Here is a 14806-nt window from a genome sequence, read left to right as displayed (position 1 = left end):
AAGGAACAATGTAAAATTTAGAAAATGATAATATTATGAAGCACAAAATGAAATTAAAATCTTTAGAATGATAAGGAGAATTAAAATTTCATTTTGGTTCATTTATCGAATTTAAAGACATAACAATGGACAAAAGTATTCAAACAATGGTATTAAGTTTAGTAAAATATGCCATGAATGTCAACTAATTAATATCAACTTTTATTATTATTATTATTGTTAAGTTGAGGCTAGCCGGGCACTCAGTCCTTGGGGACCATTGTACCTGGGCCGCGAGGCAGCCTCCTTACTGGCTGTGCCTTGACAGCTGGGCTTCTATTGCGAAATTTAGAAGCGCCCGCACCAGGCCAGCCGAAATGCTTAATGATGAGGGTTCCTAGGTCCCCAGGATTGATCCTCTGAGGGCCCTTAGTTCCCTGCATCTTAGAAGTGCGTGGAGAGGTGTCTCATCCTCCTCCTCATACCTCGGGCATGTCGACTCCTCTATGAGTCCCATGCGTGCGAGGTATTTTCTCGTGTACCAGTGTCCTGTCACTAGCTCCACGAGCATGCGCAGCTGCGCCCTGTCCAGGTGAGTTAGGGTGTCACCCAGCTTCTGTGACGATCCCTCAAGTAAGGCCCTCGTATGTCTTATGCCGTTTGCGTTTTGCCAGAGCCTGGTAAATTCCTGGTTCAACCATTCTTTAGCCAGGCCCTTCAACGCATAGGTTGAGACGCCAATAAGGTACTCATGGTATGACTGAGAGCTTGTCGCCCCCAGTCGCGCCAGTTCGTTTGCCCTTTCGTTGCCTGAGATACCAGCGAGACCTGGTACCCATATCAACTTGACTCTGTTGTTCAGAGAGTCAGTGCACAGTCCCTGACTAGCTTGGACCCAAACTCCACTTTGTGGAGGGCTCTAAGCGCAGCAAGGCTGTGCAGATATAAATGTGTTTGCCTGAGTGGGCCCTTTCCAAATTGTATTTGGCGCAGGCCCAGATGGCAAACACTTCTGCTTGGAAGACCGTAACGTGGTGGCCCAGCTTATAGGTCATTTCGACCCTTGGGCTCTCCCCCGCAATCCCGGCTCCGATGTCAGATCCGGTCTTGGAGCCGTCTGTGAACCAGACCTGCCCCCCCGGAGTCAGAGTGCCATTTGGGTCCTCCAGCCATTTCTCCCTATCTGGGAGAATTAAATCGTATTCGCGTCTGAAGAGATACTCCGTCTTGCAGCGGTCTCCACCGTGGGTCAGAATTAACTCCGATCCCTGCCTCTGAGGATCTCGGTGTGTCTGCCGCTCGCCGGGGACCATTCTTCAGCTTGATGGAGGCGGATGGTCACTCTCCAAGCCGATGCCATCACTGCTAGATGGGGTGGCTTGATATCGAGCAGCGCACCCATTGTCATAGTGGCCGTGGTAGGGAGCGCACCTGTTATCCCCAGCAACGCTATTCGGTATATTCTTTCTATTGTCCTTCTGTGTGCTCCCCTCTTCATGGAGGTCGACCACACAATCGAGGCGTATGTTATAATAGGTTCGAGGATGGCCTGGTATATCCACCTGACCATCCTTGGTTTGATTCCACATGTAGGGCCAAACATTCTGCGGCAGACCCAGTAGGTGCTGATTGCTTTCTGGGTCTGCTTGTTCACGTGGTTCTTCCAGGTGAGTTTTTTATCCAGTATCACACCTAGATATTTTACCTCATCTGTAAGCTGTAGTTGCGTCCCAAAGAGATGAGGAGCCTTAAAATAAAAGCGTCGTATCTTTGTGAATAGGACCAACTCCGTTTTGCTCGGGTTAACCGAGAGCGAGTGTGATCGACACCAAGATTCTACGAGTATGATAGCCTCTTGCAATTTCCTCGCTAGATCCAACGGGTGTCTGCCTCTGACCGTAATAGAAAGGTCGTCGGCGTAGCCGTGAACCTCAAAGCCTTCCATGGTGAGTATACATATGAGTTCGTCAACCACGAGGGTCCACAGCAGGGGGGACAGGACTCCACCCTGCGGGCAGCCCCTCGCGACGTCGGCCCTCACCGTCTCCTCTCCCAGGATCACTGTGGCTGTTCGTCACCATGTTGTGGATCCATCTTACGACGGAATCCCTAATATTGTACCTTCTCGCGGCTTCCTGTATGGCGTCGTGAGGGGTGTTGTCAAACGGCCCCTCGATGTCGAGGAAGATGCAGAGGGCGGATTCACCGTTCGACAGTGCGCCTTCAATGAAACCTACCAGGTTATGAAGTGCCGTCTCGGTGGATTTGCCGTTTGATAGGCGTGTTGAGAGGGGTGCAGCGGTTTGCTGGCCAAGACCTCGTTTCTGATGTACCTATCAACCAGCCTGTCCAGCGTTTTAAGCAGGAAGGAGGTGAGGCTGATGGGTCTGTATGACTTTGCAAGGTCGTAATTGTACCTCCCTGATTTAGGGATGAACACTACCTTGGAGTATCTCCAGGCTTTGGGTATATAGCCCTTCGCGAGGCTGGATTTAAAGATCTGGCCCAGCCGCCTGTACAGGTCCTCTCCGCCCTCCTGAAGTAGTGCCGGGAAGATCCCGTCAGTGCCTGGGCTCTTGAATCTTTTGAAGGAGCCGATGGCCCACTTCACCCTGTTTGTGCTAATCACCTTCTCAGCCATTCCCTAGTCCGCTGGGGTAGGGTCGGTGCGCGCGGTGTCCTTACGACGCCGCCTCCGACCCTCCACTACTGTGCCTGAGAAATGTGTCTGGATAAGGTGTTCTAGTGTTTCTCTGTGGTTGTTCGTCAGACTTCCATTTGGGAGTCTGAGACGATCCAACCTTGGTGTGAGGCCTATAGAGAAGACCTTCCTTAGCTTGGCAACTATAGGTAGCGTCTCGATCTCTTTACAGGTCTTCCAGGCCGCCCTCTTACTGGTTCTTATTAGTGTTTTGTAAGCTTGCTGGGACCTTTTATAGTTGTCCCAGGCTGGCTCCGTATCTGCCTTCATGGCTTTATTCAGTAGTCTGTGGGTGTCCTTCCTGGTTTGGTCCAATTTCTTGTTCCACCAAGGGACACTTTTGCTACTGTTTCTGGTTCTGGCAAGGCAGGCAGCCTCGTAGGCTTGAATAACGGCAGAGCTTAAGTGCTTTACCGCTTGCTCAATTTCGCCTACGGTCCTGGGACGCTGACAGTGCCCCTTAAGCCTCCCTTCCAGGTCCTCTTTATAGCGTGCTCAGTTGGTGGCCTTTGGGTTCCTGTAAGCCTCTCTAGTGCCGCCTTCCCTGTCACCTATTAGATTAAAAGTGATAAGGTGGTGGTCCAAGAGTGTGCTCTCGTCCCGAACCTGCCAATGTTTGACGACCTGTGCCACTTTTGCGGAGTCCAGGGTTAGATCAATTACCTCCTGTCTGCGGGAGGTAACAAAGGTGGGGGCGGAGTCTATATTTAGGATCTCCAAACCTGTGGTGGCGAGGTACTCCAGCAATGCTGTGCCTCTGCCATTGGTGTTGGTACTGCCCCATACGGTGTGGTGCGAGTTGGCGTCTCAGCCGATCACCAGGTGCAGTCCGTTATTAGCACAGTGGTCTATCAGAGCCCTGAGTTCCCTCGTAGGTGGAGGGTCCTCTGAGTCATACGGAAGATACGCCGAGCAAACCACTAGCTCAGACGTATTCCCGCCGAGGTTAAGTTTGACCTTAACCGCTGAGAGATCAGCTGTGCAGAATTCGTTTAATTTCAGGGCCGCTATCTCCTTCTTGACGAAGATGCAGGCCATGGGCCTTGTAGATGTGGCATCGTAATAGAGTGAGCCGCACCTCATATCGAGCCCCCCTGCACGTTCTTTGGAGAACCAAGGTTCTTGTATGAGGGCTATATCTGTCTGCCTTGTCGCAAGGCGGTAATGGAGGATATCCGTTGCCGCCTTACAATGTTGCAGGTTGATCTGCAAGAACCCGGTACCGACTGACACCCTGTTGGTGTCAGCACTGGTCTCGTCTCGCTTGGTATTTTTAGTTGTTTTATGTTCTTCAGAGGGGCCCATAAGATCTACTTTTGAGGCCCCTCCTGGAGCCTCTCCCTCTCTTGTCCCTAGTACCGGCTTTCAGGGAGTGGGGTATGGTTCGTTGAACGCCCCTTTGCACTCCCATCAGCCGGGTCCTCTTCGTGGCTTCCGTCAAGTCGGCCTTCCCCTCGACGGCCCAGCCCTGGGTATATATCTACCCGGCGGGACGGTTGTGCCGGTTTCCCTGGGCCGTTGCGAGCGTCCGGCAGCCTCATTCCTTTTTTCCGCCTCTTGGGGTGAGTCGGCGTCGGTATGGGTGGGGAGGGTTCCCGAGGATGTCTCGTGTGACTCCTCAGGTTCCCCTTCCTCTCTGCCCATACCTCTCTCTTCACCGCCCTCGGTGCCCACGGCCGCTGCTACCGGTCCCGGTCCAGGACCTTCTCTGCGTTGCTTCGAGTCCTCCGTGGGCCTGCGCATTCCCACGTGGACCTCGAAGCCTTGCCTTACTATGAGGCTATATGAGGCAGAGTCAATTCCCAGCACCAGAGTGACCGAATTTGATCCCTCCCTTCTGCTCCAGAAGGTTTTGACCCTCAATCAGCCTCATAATTGCCTCCGTTTTTGTCGGAGGGCCGGGGATGACAGTCAGCATCCTCCTTAATTTGGGAAGCCCCTGACTGTCGATAACCTGCAGCCATTCGAATGGCGACGGTGGTCTTCAGCCATTCAATCGAGCCGGCATCCGCGCAGGTGACAAGCAGTATGCCCCCGCCGAACCGGCAATTGTCAAACTGCGGCATGGTGCCCCCTTTCGGGGGCCCACACAGCGCCTCCACGATCGCTCACTCGACATTGGAGCCCTGCTCTTCCGAGAGTGTCGACTCTGGATAGTTGGCCGGCGCTATGGCCAGCCTCCTCTCCGTCGTCAGCGCCTCCTTGTAGCTAACCGGCGACGGGGACACCTTCTGGCGCCGTTTCGCGAGGGGTTGGGTACGCGGGGATATGCACGGCCGGGACCTTTTGAGCCCCTTACCGTCCACCCCCTTATGGCCCGCCTGCGACGTTTCCGCAATGGGTTGCCCGATTGCCGGGCCTCCCTTCGCAGTCGCCGTCGCTGGGGCCTTCTGAGCCTCACGTCTATTGTCTGTAGGGGCAGTCCCGCTAGAGTTCCCTTCGAGCGCTTGACGTGCCCTCCGGGCCCTCTTCTTGGCTGCCCCACAGCGTTTTATCTTCCTCCATGCTTCCGGTTCCTGATTCGGGATTTCTCCCTGCACGGCCCCGGTTGCATCAGAGGAGAGCTCTTCGTTGAGCGTGAACGTGTCCAGGGCTGGCAAAGCTGTGCCCTCGCCCGCCGCAAACGCGCCCTCGCTTATGTCGCTCGTCAGCAAGGCTTGTCTCTTCCGCTGAACCGCTTCCGAGCGCGTTTTTGTTGGTTTCTGTTGCGTTTGTGTTTGTGTTTGTTTGTTTGTTTGTTTAGATCCATAAAAGTCCCACGAGTAGTCGAGAAATAGAGATCCACCCCTGCAGAGCCTGCTTACAGGGGTAAGGCTAGATGCAATGGGGGGGGGGGGGGGGGGCTGGTACCCCAAGGGCATCGTTCGTGACACCATTACCCCGGTGCCTCAGCACGATAGCTTACACCTTAGCTTGGGGAGCTGGTCCGCGACGGGGCTTTAATTCTCCACCGAGGGTTTTTGGGCCCTCAGGGGTCCCTTATGGCACCCGTTGGCCAGGGCACTCCATGGACTCACCTTTCCCGTGTCCCGGTCACCTGAGGCGAGCCGTTCTGCGGTACTCGGGGTCCACTTCACGCACCCGGCCGTCCTCCTTTGTAATTTAAAGTTATCTTTCATGGAAAGTTCAAATTTTGTTGCAACATTGCCTCCACATTATTTTATCTGAATAATTTTCATCGGTGTAAGTATGTAGTTAGGTAAGATTCCGCATTGTCTTTCGAAAAATATGAACTGGTATGTGGATTAGTCTCATCAACGTTCTAAAAAATTTAAAATACCAAAGTGTTATAATTCTAAAATTTCAGAATTTTAGAATTTCGAAATTTCAGGCTTCAAAATTTTAAAGTGACTAGAAAATTGGGCCTACCTCAAAAAAATATCCTCGTTATGTCACTGATAATTACTATACTATGTAGTGTAATTTGAACGGTAACACCGTTCGAATCCTTTCGTGTAGCTGTGTATATTAATAGGTAATGGTTCTATCTTGCTAACAAGCTCTACTATGCATATCGGATGCCAATACAGCTAAGCATAAGGTTTTAGGGCATGTCACGAGGCAATTGATTTCTATTCATTACTACTAGAATATCTCACATAATTATTCCTAAGGGATCGAATACGTAGTCAATGTCGTCATTTGAAACTACGGTAACATGAAGTAAAATTGTTATTAAGTGTTATTCTCTTTTAAAATTAAACGATTAAGCTTTATTAGTAGGACTTTATTCTACGAGCAAAAATTAAAAAAAATATTATACAGGTGTTTCAGTAATTGTGGTATTACACTGAAGGAATTGATTTCTTTTAAGAAAGAATCATGGCTTGATATTTGAGAAAGCTAAGTTAAAAAATTCTTCAAAATATTTCATTAATAATTTTTTTAATTATTGCAATAATTAATGGGTGTTTAAATTTTATTTTATTTTATATCATTTTAGCAGTAATGAATAATAATTGCACTTACCAATTAATAATTACATTTACTAATTTATAACATTCATTAATTATTGAATTAATAAAAGAATTATTAAAATCACCAAACAAATTTCTTTATAAACATTTTGAAAAATTCTCGAACCTAATTTCCTCAATAATGAAAGTATGTGTAAAAAATTATATTATAAATTCATCTATAAAGATAGAAATTGCTTTATTATCATGTTATCACCTTAAAAGATTTAAAGAATTATGAGACTGATCTCAATTATAAAATCATTGTTAGTTCATATAATTTTATTTTAATTGACCACTTTCAATACGTTTTAATAATTAATATAGGCAACTGAAATAAATAAATTGATTAAACATTGTTGACCTCATTGTTTTGTTTTTAAATATTTTTATTATTTATTTATTTTTAATATATTTTTATTATTTTTCGATAAAGAATTTCTAGACTTGTATATAATATAACATTCTAATTTCAAGTCACATGATATTCTATCAGCACAGCAAATCCATCATCGTTCCGTTGTTACTTATTAGCACACAATAACAACATACCATAAGCCCACTGCAAGGCACACGTGTTTAGGTACATACCCTAACAGAGACAGTGTTTACATTCTCCTATAGAGCTCTGCGTGGTCGATTTTGCAGCTCGTTAAAGCTATTTTGCATGAAATCGCGAAAATGATCCATCAATTATAGTTACCACACTTGTTTAAATTCAAAACCGCAGTTGGTATGTTCTTGAAAAAAGTAACTTAAATTATACACAATAGACTGAATATGTTGCTTACATTGGAGCAGTGTTATAAATGTATCAGAAACATAATACAGTATAACCCCGGTTATCCGAAATAATGTAATATGTTCAGGGTGATCGCATAATCGACTTTTTCGGATAATCGGATAACACGCATTATGATTACATTCTAAAGAAAAATTATAATTTCTTACATCTTTTTTTCTTTTTTTATATTTCTTTGTCTATATTTACGTACTACACGTATTACACATGTGTACATATACTTTGTACGAATATGTGTATGTACATACACTTACACATATTTATAGGCAAATAATATTACATAAAAATAAAAATTAATAAGTGTAATATAATACCTAATTTCATTTTATTTTGATTTTCATTCAGATTATTACTTGACAGAATTCAAAAGAAAAGGAAATGACACTGAGAAACTAAAATATTTTTCTATAGAGAAAAAGTTAATAGTATTAACCCTGATATTGTTTAAAAAGTAGGCAAATGTAATACAAAGTGACAAGGTGTTATAAAAAAACTAATTTTTGAAATAAAATTACTACGAATGAAATTTGTCATAAGTTATGACAATATAAGATTGGGCTGTATTTTCAAAAACCTCTCAAATCCGATTTGCTTCATTTTATATAAAAATAAGGTATGCGAGAAGGATTATTGGTAATTCGACATGGTGAATGGTGATTCTGTGAAACACATTTTACTATGGTAATATAACTCTCTGTACAATATATACTAGTTAAAATAAAGTGGGAAAACTCAGTCTCAGTTAGGACAAAATAAATATATACTTAAACATATACCTAATATTATATATCGTGTTTTATAAATTAGGTTAGGTTTTAATTTTTTTAAATGGGCCAGTATTGTAGCAGTTTTCACCGTCGATGAGGAACCTGCCACCTTGATCACATTTCAACCGTTTATCATTTCTATTCATTCAACTTTATTATCCCAAAATAATTATACATCTATTCGCTTTTTATCATTCAAAACAGAAGAATGTATTAAACATTTATAAAGTCTAATTCAATAAATTGATTTACAATAATTTTGCTTGAACTGAGATGGCGCTTAAATCAGTTTCTGATAGCCCTAATTTTCGATTAAATTTAGGTTGTTTTACCGACGCGGAATTCAGATTTCGGCTACAACGCTTGTATCACCTTAAAAATCAATATGGTAAAGACATTCCCATATTGGGTCTTAACACCTGAATTGTTAAAATTCCTTTCCGCAAATACCGTTTTTTTTGTTAAATGAAGCTATTTACAAAATATCAGCCAAATTCGAATTGACAGGTTTTCGGAAATTTAGCCCTGAAATGTTATCTACAGTCGAATATATACCTAAAGTTTGTTGTACTTGCTTCTAAATTACCATCTAACAATGTTTTTAACGCTTTTATCATTTGTTGCTATTATTTTATGATTATTTATTAATAAGTAAAATTATTGAATAATAAATAAACCACCTATTTATCAAATGGATTAATTTCACAAAATAAAAAGTAGGGAAATTAATAAAATATAAAAAGTTAAGCAATAATTTAATGCTTGAGCACTAAAATTTTCATAAATTCCGAAAGTGGAATTAATTACTTTGATTTATGAACGACCCAAATAACAATATAGTAAATAATTGTGGAAAATGATGTTTTTATACACCATATGCGAATATTCGAGTATCTTATCCGTGGAACTGATATCAGTAGTTTCATCTTCTGTCTACGAGAGGTCAGACACAAGGAGAGTGATTTCGGAAAGCGGTTGATCGTTCGATGCCTTCTATTGACCCTTTGCCCTATAACAGTGACTATAGATAGTAGAAGACTGGACATGCCTCTGTTCTCAAAGGCTCGTGAATTTGTGCCTCGAGAACGAGCGCCATCTGCTCTATTCTAATATAAAAATGTGAAATACTTCGCACTACAACAATCTAATACGCGTTGACGGTAACAGAAGATTGCTTCAATACCCAGGATTGTACCCCTTTGCTTACAGCCTTCAGCTCAGCGTTGCCATATTTCAGTAGACAAAGAATGAAAATACGCGCAACGAGATAAAATGAGATAGATACATGTCAAAGGTATGCCGCAAGATATTTTACTTTGTCGAGCTATGCTTGAGTTAATTCCTACAAAAAGAACGTTATCCTGCATACGAGAATTCAACTGCTGACTCCTAATAAAACATTACGATTGAGCATGTGCTATCGTGTGTACACTTGCCAGTACTGAAATATTACGGCATAGTAATGAATTAAAGTGAAATACCGTATATGTTATATAAAAAAATGTTACAATGTGATCATCTGATATACTATCATCAAATGGTTTCAACAATTGTTTAATATGTTCTGAATTACTTTTTCCTTATACATAATTTACGGACAGTCCTAGAAATTGAATAAAAATATTATCAATGTAAAAAAAATTAATATCTATAGAGGGATCTGAACCTGGTACAAAACCGTTACACTGCCTTAGCACTCTTGTTGGAATGTTTATTTTTTGAAGAATATCTTTTATTCACACAAAACACAGTGATAGTCCGTACAGTACAAATAAAGAATCAAATGACTAAATAGTTATCGTTATGAAATATAAGTGAAGTTAAATTTATATGGAATGCTAGGAAAAAATGTTGACTGCACTCTAGCGTGGTTCTTTTACGACTGAATAGTTTCTTCCTTTCCTTTCTGCCCTTTCTCGGTCCTTGACATTCAGGGAAAGTGCCACAAGAACTGCAGGTCAGTTTCCTTGCCATTCCCTTCCTTACTATGGTTATATCTGCTTGAGTATTTGTGGATGTATACAAATATATGCAGACATAAGTATGTGTGAATCGTTGTAATTTCCAACAATTCTGATACATTGCCTCAGGCCTACTGACTTCTATGCTCGTTTGTTGCATTTACAAATATTAAAGATTGCATAAAACACTTATTTGATAAAGAATGAAATTTCTGTATACATAAATGTACGGATATAATATAAAATTTACATATTAAAAAAGAAAAATTCTCCTCCCTTTTGTTTAAAAACTTCGCAAATTAATAATTATCAAGTTTTCATTTTTTTAAGAAGTTACACACTAATTAAAAATAAAATTGTTCCGTGGGATTCGTCGAACTCGACCTTCTGGTTGTGACTTCTGCATTCAGATTGCTTGGGACTCGCGTCAGAATACGTGAATTGATGGTGGAAAGCACCGAAGCGATAGCGCACACGGATGGAAGCAGATATATACTTGTGTGTGAAGTGCGAATACTAATTGCCATACATATGGAAATAGATGTGGCAACACTGCAGTCATACTATACATGTGTACGTCTCTTCACCTTACCGTAATCGATAAGGTAGTTGTGCCAGTAAGGTATGGTAACAGAAGAACTGCCAAAACAGGCACGACTGTTATGCCGACTGTGGAAACCTCTCTTCATACTGGGGGCATACCGACGAGATATGTACTGAGAACAGTATCTCGTCGGTGCTGGGGGGACACTCGCCCCAAAAATGACCACCCTTCGGTAACGAAGGCATGTCCAGTCTTCTACTATCTATAGTCACTGCCTATAATATCGTATCGCATTCACGACACAACTTACAGTTCAAATGTGTCACATTTAGCTGATACTTTTAGTATAGTTAAATTTTGAGTTAAATTCTGATAATAATTTGCCCAGTCAAGTATCGTTAAATGCCATGTATGCATGATATTTAAATTTTCTTTATTTATTTTAAAATGCAAGCAATGAATAACTATCGAAAAAATAAAGCAGAAGGGATGAATGCTTTGATGACCATATATTTTCATGGAATCTACGACTCTTGTTATTTTATTCTTTTGTCTTTATACTTAACAAGAAATTGTTAATAAATTACATTTGAGTATTTCGTTTAATATATACTGATACTTTATTCATTTTCAAATTGTAATCACTATTTAATAAAAATAATAGAGAAAGAGAAGGTGAAAAATAGTAGCATAAAAAATTAAACATCAAAGTTGCAAATACCTTCAAGAACCAGCTCAGCCCGATGGCGCTCACGATCGATTGCCTATCGCGATCGACGCGTAAGTCATGGGTCTTCTCTCTCATTATTATATTCTTAATCAACCAGTGCAGACGTGTCCATCTCATTGTCAGTTCTTTTATGTTACTCAAGAACGTATCAACTTATGTATAAAATACCTTTGTATAAGCTCATCCAGATATCTAACCACCATGCAGGCAACCTGATCTTTATCAGATACAGCTTATTTACACTATTAACTGAACAAGTACGTGAGTCGTCAACCACGTGCTTCTCATTCACGCTCAAGAACATCCACAACCACAGCGGGCTGAATTAACGGCGCTCAGACTCACTCGACCATTTTATTCACAAGCCAACTTCTCTGACACTCAGGTAACAGACTGTAACGACTTTATTATGCAACTCAAATTGAAATACAACTCAATTTTCGAAAACCGAATCGGCAACTCTTTTTTTCCTACCGGCGCAATCCCCCGCCCCTCAGAATTCCACCATTCTCGAATATTTTATCCTTCGAGCCGGATTGCACACTTGCTAGAGTCGGTTTTCGTTAATTTCTCAAACAAATCATCGTGCGCATCACGAATCTTTGTCTCGTGTTCGTAACCTTTCTTTAAAGATTCGTAATCTTTATCTCTCTCAAGTCCGACATAACTCCTCATTCTCACACTCTAATTCAGGTGGCGCTCAGGCAGCTCACTGTAATACCAGATCATCGACGGCCGATAAGGAAGAGAGCAGATCATCGATATGGCACAGCTAGTAAGGACCACCGACAAATGGATTGAGATTCAGAGTGATGATTCGCAGGAGACATTGGAGGTGCCGGAGCTGAACTCCTCACCTCGCACCTCGTCAGTGCTGCACTCACATGCGACCAGGGCCAGCTTACCGGCAACGCTGCCAATAGAACTGCAGCTCAAGGTGCGGACGCAAATGGGACGGCTCACCTCTGTTCAGGACGTGCACGAGGCAGTGATAAAAAACTCAGGGGACCTCTCGATGGAGGAATTGGCCGATCTAAAGGCACAGGTAGAAGAAGCGCTCAAGGCCTTCAACCAAGAGCATGCTTACTTGGAGGTTGTGTGGCCTACCTCAATGGCTCATCACGAGTATTTTGAAGCAAACTGCCACTTGCAAATGCAAAGAGCTTGTTCTGCGGTCAAAAGATTCATCGCCAAGGAGAAGGCATCGCTACTCAGCTTAAGGTCAACTCAACAACTGGAGACACTGCCAGCTAGATCCAAACTGCCGGTCATCTCACTGCCCAAGTTCACTGGGAGCTACACCGATTGGCCACCATTCTTTGAGCTATTCTCATCAATGATTTTAACAAACACCAGATTACAGAATGTAGAAAAGTTTTACTACCTGAAGCGGTGTCTGGAGGGAGAGCCAGCTCAACTGATCTCTAACCTCCCCCTGACAGACACCTCCCTGCAGTCCGCACTGGAACAATTAAGGACTCGGTATGAGAATAAAAGACTGCTCATTCAGGCACATTTAGATCAGCTCTTGGTTTTGCCTGCTATCGAGCACCATTCTGCAAGGTCGCTCAACCAACTCCTCACCGCCGCGATTGAGAACAGGAACGCGGTCCTCAACCTGGTCGATCCGAGTCAACTGGCAGACTGTATATTAGTCCACCAGGTGAGCAGCCGCCTAGATGGTGCCACGAAGGACATGTGGGAGGCCTCATTGGAGGCAACCAACGAATATCCCACCTTCGATCAGCTCACTCAGTTCGTTACGTCACGTGTACGGATTTTGGAACGGTTCGAGGCAGATCAAAACAAGTCAGCTCAACCGCAGTCCAAACAGGCGCCTCCACCGGAACAGCCAGCTCAGCCAGCACGGATCAGAAGAACAATTTCGCATCAGGCAGTTTCGAGAGCCTCACCGTATGAAGCCTGCGATTGTTGCGCTCGCGGCCATTACATTGTTGCATGCAGCCGGTTCAGGAGGATGAGCATAAAGGACCGGTTCATGTGTGTACAGCTCAACCGATTGTGCTACAACTGCTTGGGTAGGCACCCATTGAAGGCCTGCAAAACGACTCGAGGGTGCAAGCTCTGTTCAGCGCGGCACCACACGATGCTTCATGGAAGCGAGGTCGCTTTTATGACCACATCGACTAAACCACCTGCTTCTCAACCTAAGCAAAGGGCAGGCTCATCCCAGGCACACTCATTTACTTCATCAGGAGCGCAATGAGAACTCAGCACAGTCGTCAGTTCAACTAACTCATCTCTACTCACAACAGCTCATGCTCTAATATCAACATTAGTTTCCACTCATCAAATTAGGGTCCTCATAGACTCCGGCTCAGCATTATCTTTCATATCGGAACTAGCACATCCGCTCACCTATCCTCCAAAGACACCGCTCAACCACGATCAGTCGATGTGATGATTGGAGCCGACTACTATGGATCCAACATCAACCATACGTCGTCAAGGGCACACCGTCAATACCATTGACTCAATTTTCAATATTTGGATGGTTCATTCTTGGCCCAGTTAACATGTCTCACTCACGTAATTACCATCCTCACTTTGCAGTTGCTCACGACGACCAGAATGACCTGCAAGAGCTGCTCACTGTAAGGGCAAATTAAAGTTTGAAAATACAAAAAAATATTATATTCTGTTTAATTATTTTATTGTTGATTTATAAAAGAAAAGAAAATATTTTCTAAAACTATTCTCTTTCTATACTGCAAAAAAAAATGACCTGTGGCTCTTGTTCTTAATCTTTCCCAGAGGGAGGTCTCCTTTGCTGCATGTTGTAGTTATATTTTCTTATAGATCATTATTAGTTTCTAAAACAAGTTGAAAATCATCAGCATAAATTGGCGTGTTTCAAACGTTCTTTTTACCTCGATCGTTGTTTAAACATGTTTTAATTTACATAATGTAATTATGATTTACAGTTTTATATAAAAAGCACTATATAATGTTAGACTACTTCTTCAAAGTTAAATATTATCATCTTTCTCAAAAGTTAAATGTTTCCGGAACTAGATACGGCGTTCTCTACTGTAAAAGCAGTTTTGCGTAACGTATACAGGAGGGGGCCAAGTCCCATAGCTTGATTGACATTATCAAGTGTTTAATATTTTGCATTTCAGGGTTTATATCATTTAAATTGATTACTTATTTCATTCGAATAAAAGATTATTTCGTTCTATTTGTAATTTTGAGTCGAAGATTATTGAAAGTATTATTCATCGTCAATTGTTCGTTATTCATAAATATTCCCAACTCTGTATATTTCTATTTCTGATTGTTTTTATACCTACTTCATTTAATTTCGAACTTTCGCAGAATCTTTTAGATCGACATCAAACAAAA

At 42.7% G+C, this 14806-nt stretch overlaps 1 protein-coding gene across 1 annotated transcript; it reads left to right on the top strand.

The window, feature by feature from the left end:
- Positions 1-11542: 11542 nt before the first annotated feature.
- LOC114880843 lies at positions 11543-14092 on the top strand. Its single transcript, XM_029197289.2, has 2 exons — positions 11543-11825; positions 12134-14092. The coding sequence occupies exon 2, from the start codon at positions 12204-12206 to the stop codon at positions 13665-13667; it is 1464 nt and encodes a 487-aa protein (XP_029053122.2). The 5' UTR covers positions 11543-11825; positions 12134-12203; the 3' UTR covers positions 13668-14092.
- The last annotated feature ends 714 nt before the right edge of the window (positions 14093-14806 follow it).

The sequence above is a fragment of the Osmia bicornis genome, chromosome 7, assembly GCF_907164935.1.
Source record: "Osmia bicornis bicornis chromosome 7, iOsmBic2.1, whole genome shotgun sequence".
NCBI lineage: Eukaryota > Metazoa > Arthropoda > Insecta > Hymenoptera > Megachilidae > Osmia > Osmia bicornis.
The sequence above is the reverse complement of the archived record's forward strand: the minus strand, read 5'-3'. Positions and strand labels throughout refer to the sequence as shown.